Source organism: Leucoraja erinacea, chromosome 5 (genome assembly GCF_028641065.1).
Source record: "Leucoraja erinacea ecotype New England chromosome 5, Leri_hhj_1, whole genome shotgun sequence".
NCBI lineage: Eukaryota > Metazoa > Chordata > Chondrichthyes > Rajiformes > Rajidae > Leucoraja > Leucoraja erinaceus.
The window spans coordinates 64162154-64178896 of NC_073381.1; the positions used below are offsets into that span (position 1 = coordinate 64162154).

At 43.5% G+C, this 16743-nt stretch overlaps 1 protein-coding gene across 1 annotated transcript in view; it reads left to right on the plus strand.

Moving 5' to 3' along the window:
• dse (dermatan sulfate epimerase) overlaps positions 1 to 16743 on the plus strand; it is an 84176-nt gene that overhangs the window by 45073 nt on the left and 22360 nt on the right. The window contains exon 3 of the mRNA XM_055635786.1: positions 979 to 1232. Coding sequence (XP_055491761.1) covers positions 979 to 1232 — 254 coding nt within the window. The remainder of the gene's footprint in view (positions 1 to 978; positions 1233 to 16743) is intronic.

The window sequence follows — 16743 nt, forward strand, 5'->3', positions numbered from 1 at the left end:
CATCTTTATTTGCTTGTCCACTGTGACAGTCTCCACACAGCAGTTGATGTAGGAGAGCACGGTGGATGTGTACTCCTCCAGGTCTACCTCTGTACCACTGGTAGCCTGTTGTACAAACAGGTCCCAGTTGGTGCGATCAAAGCAGTCCTGGAGTTGTAGGGTTGCGTCCTCTGTCCACATTTTGACCGTCTTTATTGCAGGTTTGGTCTTGCGGATGAGGGTTTTGTATGCAGGCAGTAGAAACAGTGAGAGGTGATCGGATTGTTCCAGGGATGGGCAGGGGAGAGCTCTGTATGCGCCCTTGAAGTTGGTGTACACTTTATCCAGCGTGTTTGAGCCCCTGGTAGGGCACTACACATGCTGGTGGAATTTACGGATCATGGCTGATCTATCTCTCCCTCCTAACCCCATTCTCCTGCCTTCTCCCCATAACCCCTGACACCCGGAAGCACATTTGCTCGCTTTTGGCCCATATCCCTTTCTATCCTATAGGTGAAAAGGGAAAGTTTAAAGGGATCCAGGGTCAAGTGTTGCACACCGAATGGTGGGTGACCAGAATGACCTGCCAGAAGGACAGATTATTATTAAAGTTGTGGCATCACATTTTAGATGCCCTTAAGTTTCCAGTGTAGATCAAGGGAGGCCAGCAATATTACATTTGATTGAACAAGTTAGAACTATGCTGCTTTGGTCGTTGTTTGGCAGCAGATTGAAATTAAGCCATATTTCCATTTGTAACATTCAGTTGATTAATGTGGCTCACACCAACAGCAAATGAAACTGATCTGTGCCATATGTTCAACTAGTAGTACTTATTACTGTGATTTCAAGTCCCTGACTACACAACTCAAGCCAACTGTTGACGGGGTATTTATAGAAGAGATGTAGCAATGAACAAAAGCTGCAGGTTTCATAGTGGTTAATCAATTGAGTGGTTTTAATATTGCATTGTGTTCATGGTATTTCTCCTCTTCAAAGGCTTGTCAAGGATGCTGCTTGGGATGAAGTTCCACTCGCTCACTCACTAGTGAGTTTCGCCACCGCTTATGACTTCCTGTACAACCATTTGAACAAAACTCAACAGGAAAAATATTTGGAAGTTATCAGTGACGTCTCTCAGTACATGTATGAGAAGTCTTTCACCCGTGGATGGGGATTTCAGTATCTACACAACCATCAACCTACCAACTGTGTGGCCTTGTTGACAGGAAGCCTGGTTCTCTTAAATCAAGGTACGCTAAGCTGATGTTTAAAAGCATGAAATGTTTCCCAAAAATGTTAATAAAACCCGAAATGAATGATGGAAATAAAAATCTAAAGAGCTATGAAATGTCCTGTCAATTTACAAACGTTAATATCTACCATATAATTGCTGTATCTGGGAGCTTAAACATCAAATAGCTTAGTCCTGTTTTTATTCTAGTTATCTGGTTTATTATCTATGAATTTCATTGATTTTATGGTTTACACAAAGGTGATTTATTGATTTATAGAGTTGTACAACACAGAAACAGGCTCTCTGGCCCAATTTGTCTAAGCTGAGTGAGTTGTCTATCTAAACAAATCGCATATGCTTGCATTTGGCCCAAATCCCCTTCTGGCAGCGAATACACTCTGTGTGGAAAACATCACTCAGAGATTCCATTTAAAACTTTCCCCTATCACGTTAACTCTTTACCCTCTAGTTTTGGACTCCTCTATCCTGGGGAAAAAGACTATCTATCATTTTTTTTTTTTTTTTTTTTTTTTTTTTCTTTTTTTCTTTTTTGTTTTGTATGGATTTATTGACATTTGATCTGTTCAATTAATTTAATCAATCTCTGTAAAGCACTTTGGTTCAAATATTGGTTTTGTTGAAAAGTGCTATATAAATAAACATTATTATTATTATTATTATCTGTACCTCTCATGATTTTATAAATGTCTACAAGGTCAGCTCTGTCCTTATAACTCAAGCCCTCCAGTCTAGGCAACATTTTTGTAAATATTTTCTGCACCCAGCTTGATCACATCCATCCTATAGCGTGGGAGACCACATCTGTACATCTGTATAGTCTCGGACATTTTTTACATACTTTTGTATATCTAGACGGTCAGTTCATGAAATCCATCATATTAATGCACCTTTCTGTCATAGTTCAAAATTCTGATAATGCTTGTAAATGTGAGGTAATCTAAAACTGTATCTGTTCATAACACACGGTGCCTTAATCCAGGCTTATTGCCCTTTTAATTAATCTTTCAACCATTAGCTGCCAACCCCCTCAACTCTCTGTCTTTCTCTCTTTACGTTTTCTTCTGTAACATCTTTCTTTCAAATCACCTCTTTTGACCAACCTTTTCATCATCAGTCCAAATATAATTGACTGATATAAAAAGTAATTGGCTGCTAATTTTTGTAATTAACTATTGTGCAGCCTTGGGAATCATTTTATGTTATGTTACAAATAGTATTTAAATAGAGGCTGTGTGACAGTGTACTGGTATCTTTCAAATATCTGTAGATAAGTGGTTTATCTAAAGATTGACAAATTCAGTAGTAAGTTTTATTTATTGTCATGTGTACCGAGATGCAGTGAAAAGCTAACCAGTCAACGGAAAGACAATGTGTAGAAAGGAACTGCAGATACTGGTTTATACCGAAGATAGACACAAAAAGCATGAGTAATTCAGCGGGACAGGCAGCATCTCTGGAGAGAAGGGTCTCGACCCGAAACGTCGCCCATTTCTTTGGATTCCTTAATATCCAGACATCTATCGATCTCTCTTTTGAATGAACTCAAACATTACTTTGCGGGTAGAGAATTCCAAAGACTCCCGAAGAAATAGTCCAAACCGTCTAAAAGCTTACCACTTATTCTCAAACTGTGATCTCTGATCCTATATTCCTGAAGGGGCTGTCCCACTGCGGCGACCTAATTGGCAAGTCAGCACTAGAAGAGTTTAGGAGAGTTTGCAATGTCGTGTTGAAGACCTCCTTCGACTATGTTGGAGACCTCCTTTGACTTCCTTCGACTATGTTGAAGACTAGATTCGACTAGCTTTGGGAATATTGGACACCGAATTGTGGAGAGTGAAAACGACCTCCTTCGATCTCCTTCGACCTACCTTCGACTATGTTGAAGACTATCCACGACTACCTTGGACTACCCTCGATTACCTACAAATAACATGCCGACGTACTTCGACTAAACCTACGAGGAAAAAAAGTATCTATTTTTTCCACGGCAATCTTGTTTTACTCACAGGCATTTTTCAAGATGTTGAAAAATACGCCGCAGCCTAGCCGAGGCCTCGAGTACGCGGGGACTACTCTCAAGCATGAAGGAGAATTACAAAGACCTCCTTGGACCTCGTGTCGACCATGCTGCGAGTATGAGTTGGGGGCAAACTCGCCAGAACTCGCGGATTAGGTTGCCGCAGTGGGACAGCCCCTTTAGTCAGGGAAAACATCCTTTCTGTATCTAACCTAGAAAGCACATTAAGAATTTTATTTTTTGTGAGATCTCTCATTCTTCTAACATACATGTTCACATTATAGGAGTAAAATTAGGCCATTTGGCCCATCGAGTCTACTCCGCCATTCAATCATGGCTGATCTCTGCCACCTAATCCCACTTTTGATACTCTCCTCAGTTTATTCAATTCCTCACAAATACCATCCAGGGAAACATCAGGGGTTCATATGTGGTGATTACAGGAACCCACAGGTATGGATTCTATATCTATAGAATGCCATTATCCTTTTGACTAAGTTCCCAATGTGCTGTTGGAAGACCATTGAATTTATGAAAAAAGTCTTGCAATCCTGTGCCAGCCACAAGCACATTTTGCTTGCATCATGGTTGTGGAGTTTATTAGTAATAAGTTAAGTGGTATGGCGTCTAGGGCATTCTTAAGCAGAGTTCATTGGTGTCAGCTGCCCTACTTGAAACTTTTACTATTTTTAACAACACTATTTCCTATTATCTACAACAGTATTAGAAGTCAGAAATATTACAACATTTTCCGGGGGATATGTCAGGAAAAAATGTCTTTCAACTGTATGTTGCCAATAAGAAAATAAAACAAAATATCTTGCTCATAAAGAGAGGGAGAGAAAACCCATCTTCGGTATTAGCATCTTGGCAAGCAGTGATTACTCCACCTCTCATAGTGTCTTGCATCCCCCCACCACGTGCATATGAAAACATATAAAGCTTTCAATCCCTTTTGATATCTCTGCCATAAAAGTGCTAATGGCAATAATTGTTTATGAGAAACAGATGGAGTAAACTTGTGTAGAATGGAAATATTTCAAAGGAGTTTCCTATATTTTTTTCCAGCATTGAAATTACAGTAATAAATCCACATTGATTTGTACAATAAACTAATGTGTGGGAAATGTTTTGATGTGGCCATTGTTGTGCAGTGAATGTGCACGTTTGATCATGATTGCTCTCGGATATGATGAGAAATTGTAGTTGGAAGTTTCTGCCATGGCAGAGAGAGATGTAAATAATTTTAGCACCCGAGTCTCAATCAGATGTTGTCAACTAATCCACCCTCACCCTCAAGGTTGATGGTGATACAGAAAATACTCAAAAAGCTGGAGTAACTCAACAGGTCAGGCAGCATCTCTGGAGAAAAAGGATGGTTGACGTTTCAGTGTCGAGACCCTTACATAGACATAGAAACATGGAAAATAGGTGCAGGAGTGGGGCCATTCGGCCCTTCGAGCCTGCACCACCATTCAATATGATCATGGCTGATCATCCAACTCAGTATCCTATACCTGCCTTCTCTCCATACCCCCTGATCCCTTAAGCCACAAGGGCCACATCTAATTCCCTCTTAAATATAGCTAATGAACTGGCCTCAGCCACCCTCAACATCGGGAACAATCTTCCTGCATCTAGCCTGTCCAACCCCTTAAGAATTTTGTAAGTTTCTATAAGATCCCCCCTCAATCTTCTAAATTCTAGCGAGTACAAGTCGAGTCTATCCAATCTTTCTTCATATGAAAGTCCTGACATCCCAGGAATCAGTCTGGTGACCCTTCTCTGTACTCCCTCTATGGCAAGAATGTCCTTCCTCAGATTAGGAGACCAAAACTGTATACGCAATACTCCAGGTGTGGTCTCACCAAGACCCTGAACAACTGCAGTAGAACCTCCCTGCTCCTATACTCAAATCCTTTTGCTATGAGACTTCAGACTCGGGTGATGTTTCTGGTCCTGACCGTTCTTCAGACAGCTGAGTTATTCCATCACTTTGTGTCTATCTTCAGTATATACCAGTGCATGTAGTTTCTTTCTACATATGACAGTATTCCAGAATCAGACTTCCTGGCAGTTATTCCCCCAAAACCATGAGAGATGCTTAGATCATTCCATAGAACATGCAGATTGGTGGTAGTGTGCCTAATCTGCCTTGTATGGCTATATGTTAGCTCAGCCCATTTGTTATTAGACAAACACCTTGCATTCCACTTGGGTGGCTTACAGACCAATGGTATGAAAATCTTTTTTTTCCCCCACAATTTCAGGTAACCTACTCTGAGACGGGGACTGTCGGTGTACCTGTCCCATTCTCACCTGTCCACCCAGGATCTCTGTTTACCTTTTTCCATTCTTTGCCCTTCGTTACCTCAACATATTGCCCACCCCACCTGGTTTCATCTGCCCATCACTCGCATATCTTTCCACCTGTGTTTCTTCTCCCTTGGTTGACCTTACTAATCCCCACCCTCATCTGGCTCCATGTGCCCAACATCCCCCTTGATTTGGTTCCACCTGACATCCACCAACTGTCTTGTTGCTCCCCCTCATTCTTATATACTCCTTTCTTTCGTCTACACACTCCATCTGATAGGAAAGTCTCGACCCAAAACACCAACCACCGCTTTGCCTCCACAGAGGTTGCCCATTGAGTTTAGTTTTTAGTTTAGTTTAGAGATACAGCGTGGAAACAGGCCCTTCGGCCCACCGAGTTCGTACGACCAGTGATCCCCACACACTAGCGCAATCCTACACAAACTAGGGACAATTTAAATTTATGCCAAGCTAAGTAACCTACAAACCTGTAAGTCTTTGGAGTGTGGGAGGAAACCAAGCACCTTAACTAGAGAAAACCCACGCAGGTCACGGAGGGGATGTACAAATTCCGTACAGACAGCACGTAGTCAGGATCGAACCCGAGTCTCTACCGCTACATGCCTTCGTGCCATGCTCAAAGTTAATTCAGTAGTTTATATTTTGCTCCAGATTCCAGCATCTATAGCCACTTAGGTTTACAGATAAATGTTGCTGGGCAACTCCTCGAAGGTGCAGACATTTTGTTTATGTATTTGTTGGGTCCTTTCTTGTCCTATCCCCTTCATAGGTTGGCTTAATAGTCAATGTATGGTGAATTCCTGTTCAAGCAGGCAAATGAACATTGTAGTCAGGTTTCCGTGATCTCACCAGCACCCAATATACAGTTATGAAAGTGGACGTGTTGGTTTTGCATTTGTGTCCTTGGCTAGTCAAATCAGCGGATTAAATCCCAAGTGGCTCCAGTGTAGGTAAGCGATGCCCCTGTCCCACTTTCACAACCTAATTCACGACCTCTGCCGAGTTTGCCCTTAACTCATACTCGCAGCATGGTCGCCACAAGATCATGGGAGGTCGTAGAAGGTCATAGGTAGGTCATAGCAGGCTATGATGCTAGTCATAGGTACTCGTGGCATCAAGTAGGTCGTGGCATTTTTCTAGCCCGATAAAAAATGTCCACGAGTAAAAAAAAGGTTGGCATGGAAAATATTGATACTTTTTACTGTAAGGTAAGTCGTAGGTAGGTAGTAGTAGATCGTGATGCTGGTCGTAGGTAGTCGAAGGTGGTCGGAGGCAGTCGAAGGTAATAGCTCCGGGGTGAAAAAAAGGTCAGTAGAAAAAAAAGATAATTTAAACAGCAGAACGTGACCTCTGTCGCTCCAAGGCATGTTCATTCATAGCTGGATAGTTTTTTGGAGAGTAGACTTGTGTTTTGGAGATGGCACCAAAAAGGCAGCAGCGCAGGGGGAGGGCACAACCCTAAAAAAAAACCTGCCATGCAGATGTTGCCCACCCAGGAGGAGGAGTGGCAGGAGGTGATGCCACAGGGGGTGATAGTGCAGGAGGAGGTAGCCTTGCATGAGAGACCCCTGGAGGAGGACACCAGGGTGGTAGTATATGTCCCCACCACCACCCCATCCTTCACTGCCTCATTTGAAGCCAGCAAAGCAGCCCTTTCTCCTGTGTCTGACACGGCATCAGAGGCAGATGCCCCATTGGTGGTGAGCGAGGGCTGGAGGAAGGTTATGCCCTACACCTTCACCAGGCAGCAGGAGGGGGACCTTGAGGAATGGTCCCAGCAGAATGCCATCCTGTACGATAAGGAAAATGAGGGGTACAGGGACAGGGACAAGAATGGCATGCTTGCCATCCACTGCCCCACATGTGTGCTCAAAGTTCCATCTTTTGTCAAAGCCCAGCGCCACTCTCTTCCAGTCATCTGGTGCACTGGGACAGTCCATCACATCATCTCCATTCACCCATTGAGACCTCTTCTTGTGCTTCCTCTTCACCCTTGCTCTTCCCCTTCTGCCTTTCTTACAAGGCTGCTGAAGCAAAAGGGCCACTGCAAACAGCAGTAAAACGCACATGGTTGAAGCCAGTATTCAACATAGTCGAAGGAGGTAGAAGGAGGTCTTCTTCATTGTCGTTGGAGGTAATCAACATAGTTGGGGAGGTCTTCAACCTAATTGTAGGAGGTCGTAGACATAGTCATGGAAGGTCGTAGGTTACCGCGACCTTGATTTTTTTTAGGTCGTTTAAGGTCGTCAGAGGTCGCGAATTAGGTCGTGAAAGTGGGACAGGGGCTTAAATGTACATCCAACAACTGTCTGATCGAGGACAGATGGTACAAAGATAAAACTAGATGTTATTTATATGAATATAAGCAACATTCATAACAAGAATTAATGAGACAAATGGAATAATATGGATATGATTTAATAGCCGATGCAAAGACATTTTTACAAGATGATCACGGTTAGGAATTAAATATTCCAGCTTAATTCACTTTTAATAGCTGTTGGCAAAATGGCAAAGAAGGCAGGGGAGGCCTCTGTTAAATCAAGACTGGGATTATTGGTGCTCCACTCCCTTTCCTGCTGGACATATACAGGAAGAGATGTATCAGCAGAGCCATCTCCATCATCAAAGACCCCTACCACCCATCGCATGACATTTTCTCCATCCTGCCATCTGGGAAGAGGTACAGGAGCATTAGCTGCAAAACCAGCAGGATGCTCCTCAGCTTCTTCCCACAGGCTATAAGACTGCTAAATGGACTTTGCCCCCTGCCAAGTATCGCGCACCAACCACCAACCTGGACACACTGCAGCAGAGCCACTGTTGTGCCGCTGCCGATCGGAACGCCTGTTGAATGTTTAGTAGAGTGTTAAATTTGTTCATGATACATGTATTTTTATTTCTATTTATTTTTAATGCACACTGAATGGACACTGGTTGAGCAACGTTTTTTTGTTTCCTCTGGGTATGTGAATACTCAGGAAATTACAATAAAGATATACAATACAATACAATACAATTAAGGAGATAGAAAGGAAGGATCTTGACCAGATGAGAAATGGAATTAGTTTGGGTAGCATTAAAAAATGGTGAATGGATAACAACATTTAGGTGAATTCTGCAGAAGCTTTCAAGTGATAAATAAAATATACAAAGTGGTGGAATAACTCAGTGGATCAGGCAGCATCTGTGGAGAAACTGGATAGTTGACATTTTGAGTCGGGACCCTTCTTCAACTGATCTGAAGGGCCCAACCTGAAACTTCACCTATCCGTGTTCTCCAGAGATGCTGCCTGACCCACTGAGTTACACCAGCACTTTGTGTCTTTTTTTTTGTAAACCAGCATCTGCAGTACCTTGTTTCCCTCTCAAGTGACAATGTAGGGCAGAATATAATCAAGATATTTGAGGAATGTGTACAAAGTGTAATACAGTACAATCTTCATGGGGTCTTTAATCTACATATAGACTGAGCAAACCAAGTGAGCAGCAATGGATTCAACCGAGTATTCATGGTTTTCTCTTAAATATGCTGAGGAAGCCATACAGGAACAGGATTTCTTTGTGCTGAGAGTGGGTTAATTGATGATCTGCTAGTTCAAGAGAAAATGGCAGAAAAAATAAACAAATATTTTGTGACTGGCCTCAAAGAAAACAGAAAATTAGCTGGAAATAGTGGAGAATAATTGGTCGAGACTATACGAGCTCAGAGAAATCAGTATCAGCCAAAAAGGTATTAGAAGAATTACTCAGATTGAAAGCCAATACATCTCCACATCCCAAGGTTTTTAAAAGATGTGCCCTTGGCTAAATGAATGCATCATTTGTCATCTTTCATAATGTATGGATTGAAGAATGGTTCCCACAGGTTAAAAAGTAACAGAATGCAACGTTGACCGTTATTTAAGGAAAAGAAAATCTTGGAATCCATTATTGAAGCAGTAATAATGGGACTCTTTGAAAATAATAATAGTAGGCAGCGTCCGCATGGATTTACAAAAAGGACATTATCTTTATAAAACTTTATTCAATGTTTATTAGGTTGTAACAAGCAAACCAGATACAGACAAAACAGCCAGTCTGCTATCGGCTGTATTTGAAGCTCTTCAGGAAGCAGCTGTACAAGAATTTATGAAACAATAAATTAATAGGTATAGGCAGCTGGGATCAATTGCATCTCTGGAGGAGTTTCAGGAACTAAGGAGTAAACTGAAAAAGGAGATCAGAAGGGCAAAAAGGGGCCAGGGGATAGCTCTGGTGGGTAGCATTAAAGTAAATCCCAAAAGATTTTATAAATACACTAGACCAACTGGGACCCGTTGGGTCCCTGTCACATGGGAGGCCTGGACCCCAATGCAATATTACACCACTCACCCATAGCTCCCACCGGAGGCCTGGTTCCCCAACGCAAGTCGTTCCCCCAACGGTGCCGCTCCTCTCACTCCCTGTGCTCTTCCTCCTCACGGGCCTGGTGCCGCTCCTTGGGGTGGGGGCTGTTGGGTGATACGAGCTAAGCCGCGCAGAGCCGGAAGAAGGGGAGGGAAAGGGCCGCGGGCCCGGAGCAGCAGTGAAATGGAAGGGAACTTACCCGTGGAGGCGTTGCGTCCCCGTTGTGAAGCGAGGAAAAAAAGATGGCGGTCTGAAATTGTGGAAAGGCCGCGCTGAGGACCCGTGGGGTGTCCTTTTGACTCCAGTCAAGTAAAGACGGGAGGGGCGGAGCAAATGGGGGCGCTGTTTTATTTTTTTTAATTAAAAAAATGTGAATAATAAATGTGACTAATCCACCAGCGGGTGCCGTATGATGGCAGCCTCTGCCTTCAGTCTGTCTGTTTTTTCATCTTTTTGTTATTTTTAGTTTTTATGTATGTTTTTGGCCGTTTTTTAGTCTTTTTCATGTGGGGGGGTGGAAGTGGGAAAGTGGGAAGGATTCTCAGTCACTTCCTGGTCGAGGATGCGACTATTCTCTGAGTCGCGTCTTCACCTTCCCCCCCTCACAGCCTACCATCTGGATTGGCGTGGCCTTTCCTGCCAGAGACCGACCAGAGCTTCAGCGGTGCAGCACCGATTTACCATCGAGGAGCGGGCGATGCCTCACCGTGTTGAAGCTCCGGAGTGTTGGGCCAGCTGACTTGAACATCGTGGAGCTGTGGTTATGGAGTTTCTAGCCATGGGCGGCGCTGACTTTAACAACTTGGAGTCCTGGGATGCCTTTGCCGAGGGCCGCCATTTTGAATCTCCGCCCACTCGGCCTGTAGACTTCGGGAGCCGTGGTCTCCGGAAAGAAATGGCCGATTCGGAAACACCAAGTCACTGAGAATGTTCTTCCGTTCCGATGTCGTAGTTCCGATCATCTCGGCGAGTGGGCCTAAACATCGGGCCGCCATAGTGGTGACTACGGAAGGCTCTAAAGACCCCGACCACGGGTGAACAACTAAGAGAACAATGAAAGGTAGACAAAAATGCTGGAGAAACTCAGCGGGTGAGGCAGCATCTATGGAGTGAAGGAAATAGGCAACGTTTCGGGTCGAAACCCTTCTTTCGACCCAAAACGTTGCCTATTTCCTCCGTTCCATAGCATTGTGACATCACTAGGGTTTTTTTTCCGAAATGGGTGAATTTTTGGGGTGTTTTTAAACTTTAAACAATTATTAAGTTCAGAAATATAGGTGGGAATGCAACGGGAAGATGTTTATCACCTCGACGGGAAAAATATGTAGGATATGTGAATATGGGAAGGCTGTGGCCTAGCGTTTGGAAGAAGATAGGAAAAGTAGATTGACACATCGTCGGCACAAACACAAACAACAGGAAGAGTTTTAGTATTATAGAGATAAGGGGGAAAAGGCTAACTAGAGAGAGAGTGGGACCTCGGGAATCAAAGTGGTCACCTCTGTGGAGCCACAGGAGATGGGCAAGGTCCACAATGAGTATTTCTCTGTATTTACCAAGGAGAAAGACATTATGACGGAGGAACTTGGGCAGTCAATAAAAGTGTCTTGTGAGCAGTCAGGGTTACCGTGGAAGAAGTACTGAAGATACTATCATGTATGAAGGTAGACAAATCTCCAGGGCTTGATCAGATATATCTGAGGACATTGTGGGAAACTAGAGAGGAAATTGCGGGAGCCCTGGTTGAAATCTCAATACAGGAGAGGTGCCAGAAGACTGGAGGGTGGCAAATGTTGTGCCTCTTTTCAAGAAGGGCAGCAGGGAAAATGCTGGGAACTATAGGTCGGTGAGCTTAACATCTGTAGTTGGTAAGTTACTGGAGAGTATTCTGAGGGATAGGTTATAGAGGCATTTGGATGGGCAAGGGCTGATTAGGGATAGTCAGCATGGTTTTGTACATGGGAGGTCTTGTCTCACAAATATGATTGATTTTTTTGAAGACGTGACCAAAAAGGTCAATGAGGGCAGAGCTGTAGATGTTCTGTACATGGATTTCAGCAAGGCATTTGACAAGGTTCTGCATGGTAGGCTGCTCTGGAAGATTAGATCGCATGAGATCCAAGGAGAGATGGCTGAATGGATAGCAAATTGGCTCCATGGAAGGAAGCATAGTGTGATGGTGGAAGGTTGCTTCTCGGACTGGAGATCTGTGACTAGTGGTGTGCCTCAGGGTTCGGTGCCTTTACTGTTTGTCATCTACAGCAATGATTTGGATGAGAACATACAGGGCAAGATTAGCAAGTTTGCTGATGATACAAAAGTGAGTGGTTTTGCGGGCAGTGAAGATGGTTGTGAAAGATTGCAGCAGGATTGGATCAATTGGCCAGGTGGGATGAGAAATGGTTGATGGAATTTAATACCGAGAAGTGTGAGGTGTTGCATTTTGGGACGTCGAACAAGGGCAGGACCTAAACAATAAATGATAGGCCTCTGGGTAATGTTGTCGAGCAGAGGGATCTGGGCGTACAGGTGCATGGTTTCTTGAAGGTCGAGTTGCAGATAGATAAGGTGGTCAAAGAGGCTTTTGGCACTTTGGCCTTCATCATTCAGAGTATTGAGTATAGAAATTAAGAGGTCATGTTGCAGTTGTATAAGACGTTGACGAGACCACATTTAGAATATTGTGTTCAGTTCTGGGCACCAGGTTATAGGAAAGATATTGTCAAGCTTGACAGGGTTCAGAAAAGATTAACGAGGATGTTGCCAGGTCTAGATGGTGTGAGATATAGGGAGAGGTTGAGTAGGCTGGGTGGATTGGAGGAGGATGAGGGGGGTATCTTATAGAGGTGTACAAAATCATGAGAGGAATAGATCGGGTAGATGCACAGATTCTCTTGCCCAGAGTAAGGGAATCAAGGACTAGAGAAAGTTCAAGGTGAAGGGGAAAAGATTTAATATGAATCCGAGAGGTGACTTTTTCACACTGAGGGTGGGAGCTGTATGGAACAAACTGTCAGAGGAGGTAGTTGAGGCTGGGATTATCCCATAATTTAAGAAACAGTTAATCAGGTACATTGATGACAGGTTTGGAGGGATATGGACCAAGTGCAGGCAGGTATGACTAGTGTAGCTGGGACATTGTTGGCTGGTGTGGGCGAGTTGGGGCCTGTTTCCACACTGTATCAATCTATAACTCTAAAATATAGAAGGCAATATACAGTTGCAGAATATAGATTAGCTGCAGAAAGAAAACAGTAGGAATTAAATCTTTTTTGGTTGCAAGACTGTGGCTCGTGAGGCAGCATAGAGATCTGTGCTGGGAACCCAATTGTTCACAATATACATCAGGGATTTGAAATAGGACCTACTATATGGGTTTGCTCATGTTAAAATACTGAGGAGCTGTCTAGAAACAGAAAATAGTGGCAGAAGTAGGCTATTCAACCCTTTTAGTCTGAGCACCATTCAACGTGGTCATTTCTGATCATCCAAATTCAGTACGCTGTATTCGCCCAATATCCCTTGATTACTCCAGCCGTTAGAACAACATCAAAAACCAACATCCTCCTTGAAAATATTTAATTATCTATCTTCAACAGCTTTCTGTGTCAGAATTCCACAGTTTCACTACTCTCTAGGTAAAAAATTTGCCACTAAAATGTCCTCAGTGGCTCATGCCTTATTATTAGACTGTGACCCCTGATTCTGGACTTTCTTGCCACTGGGAACAAGCGTATGGAGAATGCAGAAAGGTTTGTTGGTTAAGGGGCGGCACGATGGCGCAGCGATAGAATTTACAATGCTGGATACCCACGTTGGTTCGATCCTGACTTCGGGTGCTGTCTGTACGGAGTTTGTACGTTTTCTCCGTAACCTCCGTAGGTTTTCTCCGGGATCTCCAGTTTCCTTCCACACTTCAAAGACGTACAGGTTTGTAGGCTAATTGGCTTAGTATATTTGTAAATTGTCCCTGGTGGGTAGGATAGTGTAAGTGTGCAGGGGTCGCGTGAAATCGGTGGGCCGTAGGGCCTGTTTATGTGCTGTATCTCTAAATTAAGCTAATTATGAATAGTTTAAGTGAATGGCAGAAAACATGATCGAAAATAACATGGAAAAATTTGAGATGAACAACTTTGGTAGAAAAAAATTGAAAGGCTAAATATATATTTCAAATTCTGAATGATTGAATGATATTGGTGTTCAGTGGAGTACAGCTGTCCTAATACACGAGTCATTGTTAATATGGAAATATATCAACCAAGTGGAAGGACAGATTCTACACTGGCCCACACGTTAGGGAGTATTCTCTTGCTTTTCTTCAAACAGTTCATCTGAGAAAACCGACCAGGCATCAGGTTACTGTGTCAATAATAAACTTTGCGTACAAACATGCAGCACTTCCTTCAGTTCTACAATGAAGTAGCACTGAAACTTTTGTGGTCACATTTCTAGAATGGATTGTTGGAAGAAAAGGGAATTGTAAGCAAAAGAAAATTAAAGGAATTGGCTTTTCTGTGAATTACTCAAATGGTGACTAGGGTCGATTTCTGAGTGATTGTTCAGTGTCTGGTAGTTTGAAAGATTTAACAAATTTCTAGGGAATGAAACTAAAAGAGGTGAACTAGAGTGAACGCATACTTCTCATTTTCCACAATTTCTGATATTTGGCTTCCTATTTTTCTCAAAGGGACTCTTCACTTTCACTGACTGAGCAGGTCAGGTGAGTAGGACGGGTCTGAGTTAGACACAATTGCTAGAGTAACACAGTGGGGTCAGGCAACATCTCTGGAGAAAAGGAATAGGTGACGTTTCTGGCCAGATCCCCTCTTCAGACCAAAAGATCGAGAAGGCCAGAACTACCAAATGTATGAAGGTTGAGTAAGAGTTGAGGTTTTGGGGATATTGTGGTGCCAGGTGGTGGTGAGGCCACTTACTATGCGAACCCTCAGCAGTCAGGGATAGGGTCACGTGACTGGGTAATAGCGGGGAGGAGTGATCACGAGGTACAGGGGTGACCCCCAGTATATGTAACATGAACCTCGGGTCAACCTTTCCCCATTCGTGTGTGTGTCGTTCTCTTTGCTTTGACAATAAAGATCTCTTTGATTCACCACATGTGGCTTGTTTATTCACCCGCCATAATATGGCATTATCCACAGAATCAGAGTTGTACTGCTTGAATTGGGCCCTTTGGCCCAACTCATCCATGCTGACTAATGCTTTAATCCCTTTAGCTCACATTAATCTCACATACCTTGTCTCCAATTCTTTCCAAGTACCCGTCCCAATGCCTCTTTAACATTGTAATTGTATCTGACTTTACCATCCGCTCTGGCAGCTCATTGCATACAACCATCAATCTCTCTATCCCCTTTAAATTTATCTGCCCTATTACCTTTAACAATTAACCTATGAACTCTAGTTTTAAGTTTCCCCACTCCAGGAAAAAATATTTTGTAGCCTATATATGCCATTCAAAATCTAGAATCCTGATAAAGTCAACCCTCAACATCTTATGTGAGAATAAACCAATCTTATCCAATATCTCCTTATATCTACAGCCCTTCATTCCAGGCAACATCAGGGTGAATTAGTTTGCCGTTGTGAAATCAGAAGAAGTCATAAGGTCATAAGTGATAGGAGTAGAATTAGGCCATTCGGCCCATCAAGTCTACTCCACCATTCAATCATGACTGATCTTTCTCTCCCTCCTAACCCCATTCTCCTGCCTTCTCCCCATAACCTCTGACACCCGTGCAGATGAAGGTGGTAGAATTATGGGGCTGTCCCACTTGGGCGATTTTTAGGCGACTGTCATAGTTGTAGCAGGTCGCCGAAAAAACGGCAACTGGACTAATGGGCCTGTCCCACTTAGTCGATTTTTTAGGCGACTGCCGGCGAATATGACGATGGAATTCACCGAAGACAGCACCAGCAACAACTTACGACATCCTGGCGACAACCTACGTTAACCTGGGGACAACCTACGACAGCACCTATGTCAGGATACGCTCATTGGCGTCAAATCCATGATCGCCACTGTCGCTGAAAAATGTTCAATATGTTGAAAATCCAGCGGCGATCAGTAAGCCACTACCACTCTTTGGGCGACTGAGGAGATTACTCACGACCATACAGGCATCACCCAGACGACCACCGGAGAACATGTGGCGGCAGCCTAGTCGTGTAAAAAATCGCCTAATTGGGACAGGCCCATTTGGAGTAAGGCCGGTCATAAGAGGAAAGCGGGTGAACTCCCCAGTTGGATGGGATTAATGTCACATCAGAGGTCTCTGGGATCTCAGGCATAAAGTTATTCCGCAACAACAGGCCTCCTGCAGGCTGCCTGCCCAGCAGCAATTGTGGTCGCTGGTGCTGGTGCTGTTGTCCGTGACATAATGTGTGCAAGCTCCTCCTGTGGCACTGGTTCTCGGTTTAGTTCTGGCTACAGACCAACGGAAAGGCTGATCAAAAGCGTTCGTTGAATTCCGGATGTGCAGTTAATTCATATGAGACTTGTTAGTTCTTCTAGCTGCTAGCAATTACATTGCCGAAGGAAATGCCACGTAAAATTCTTTACTGGTTAGAAAATCATCACCCAAATAAATGGCAGATGGCGCCACCTAATGTTAGTTTACTGTAATCTCAACCAAGAGGTATCACTGCATCTTCATAATGTAAGTGCACCGATTGCATTATGTTAGTTTAACACACAATCCACTTGACATTAAGGGGGAGTAATGTTTATTTGTAGATTTTG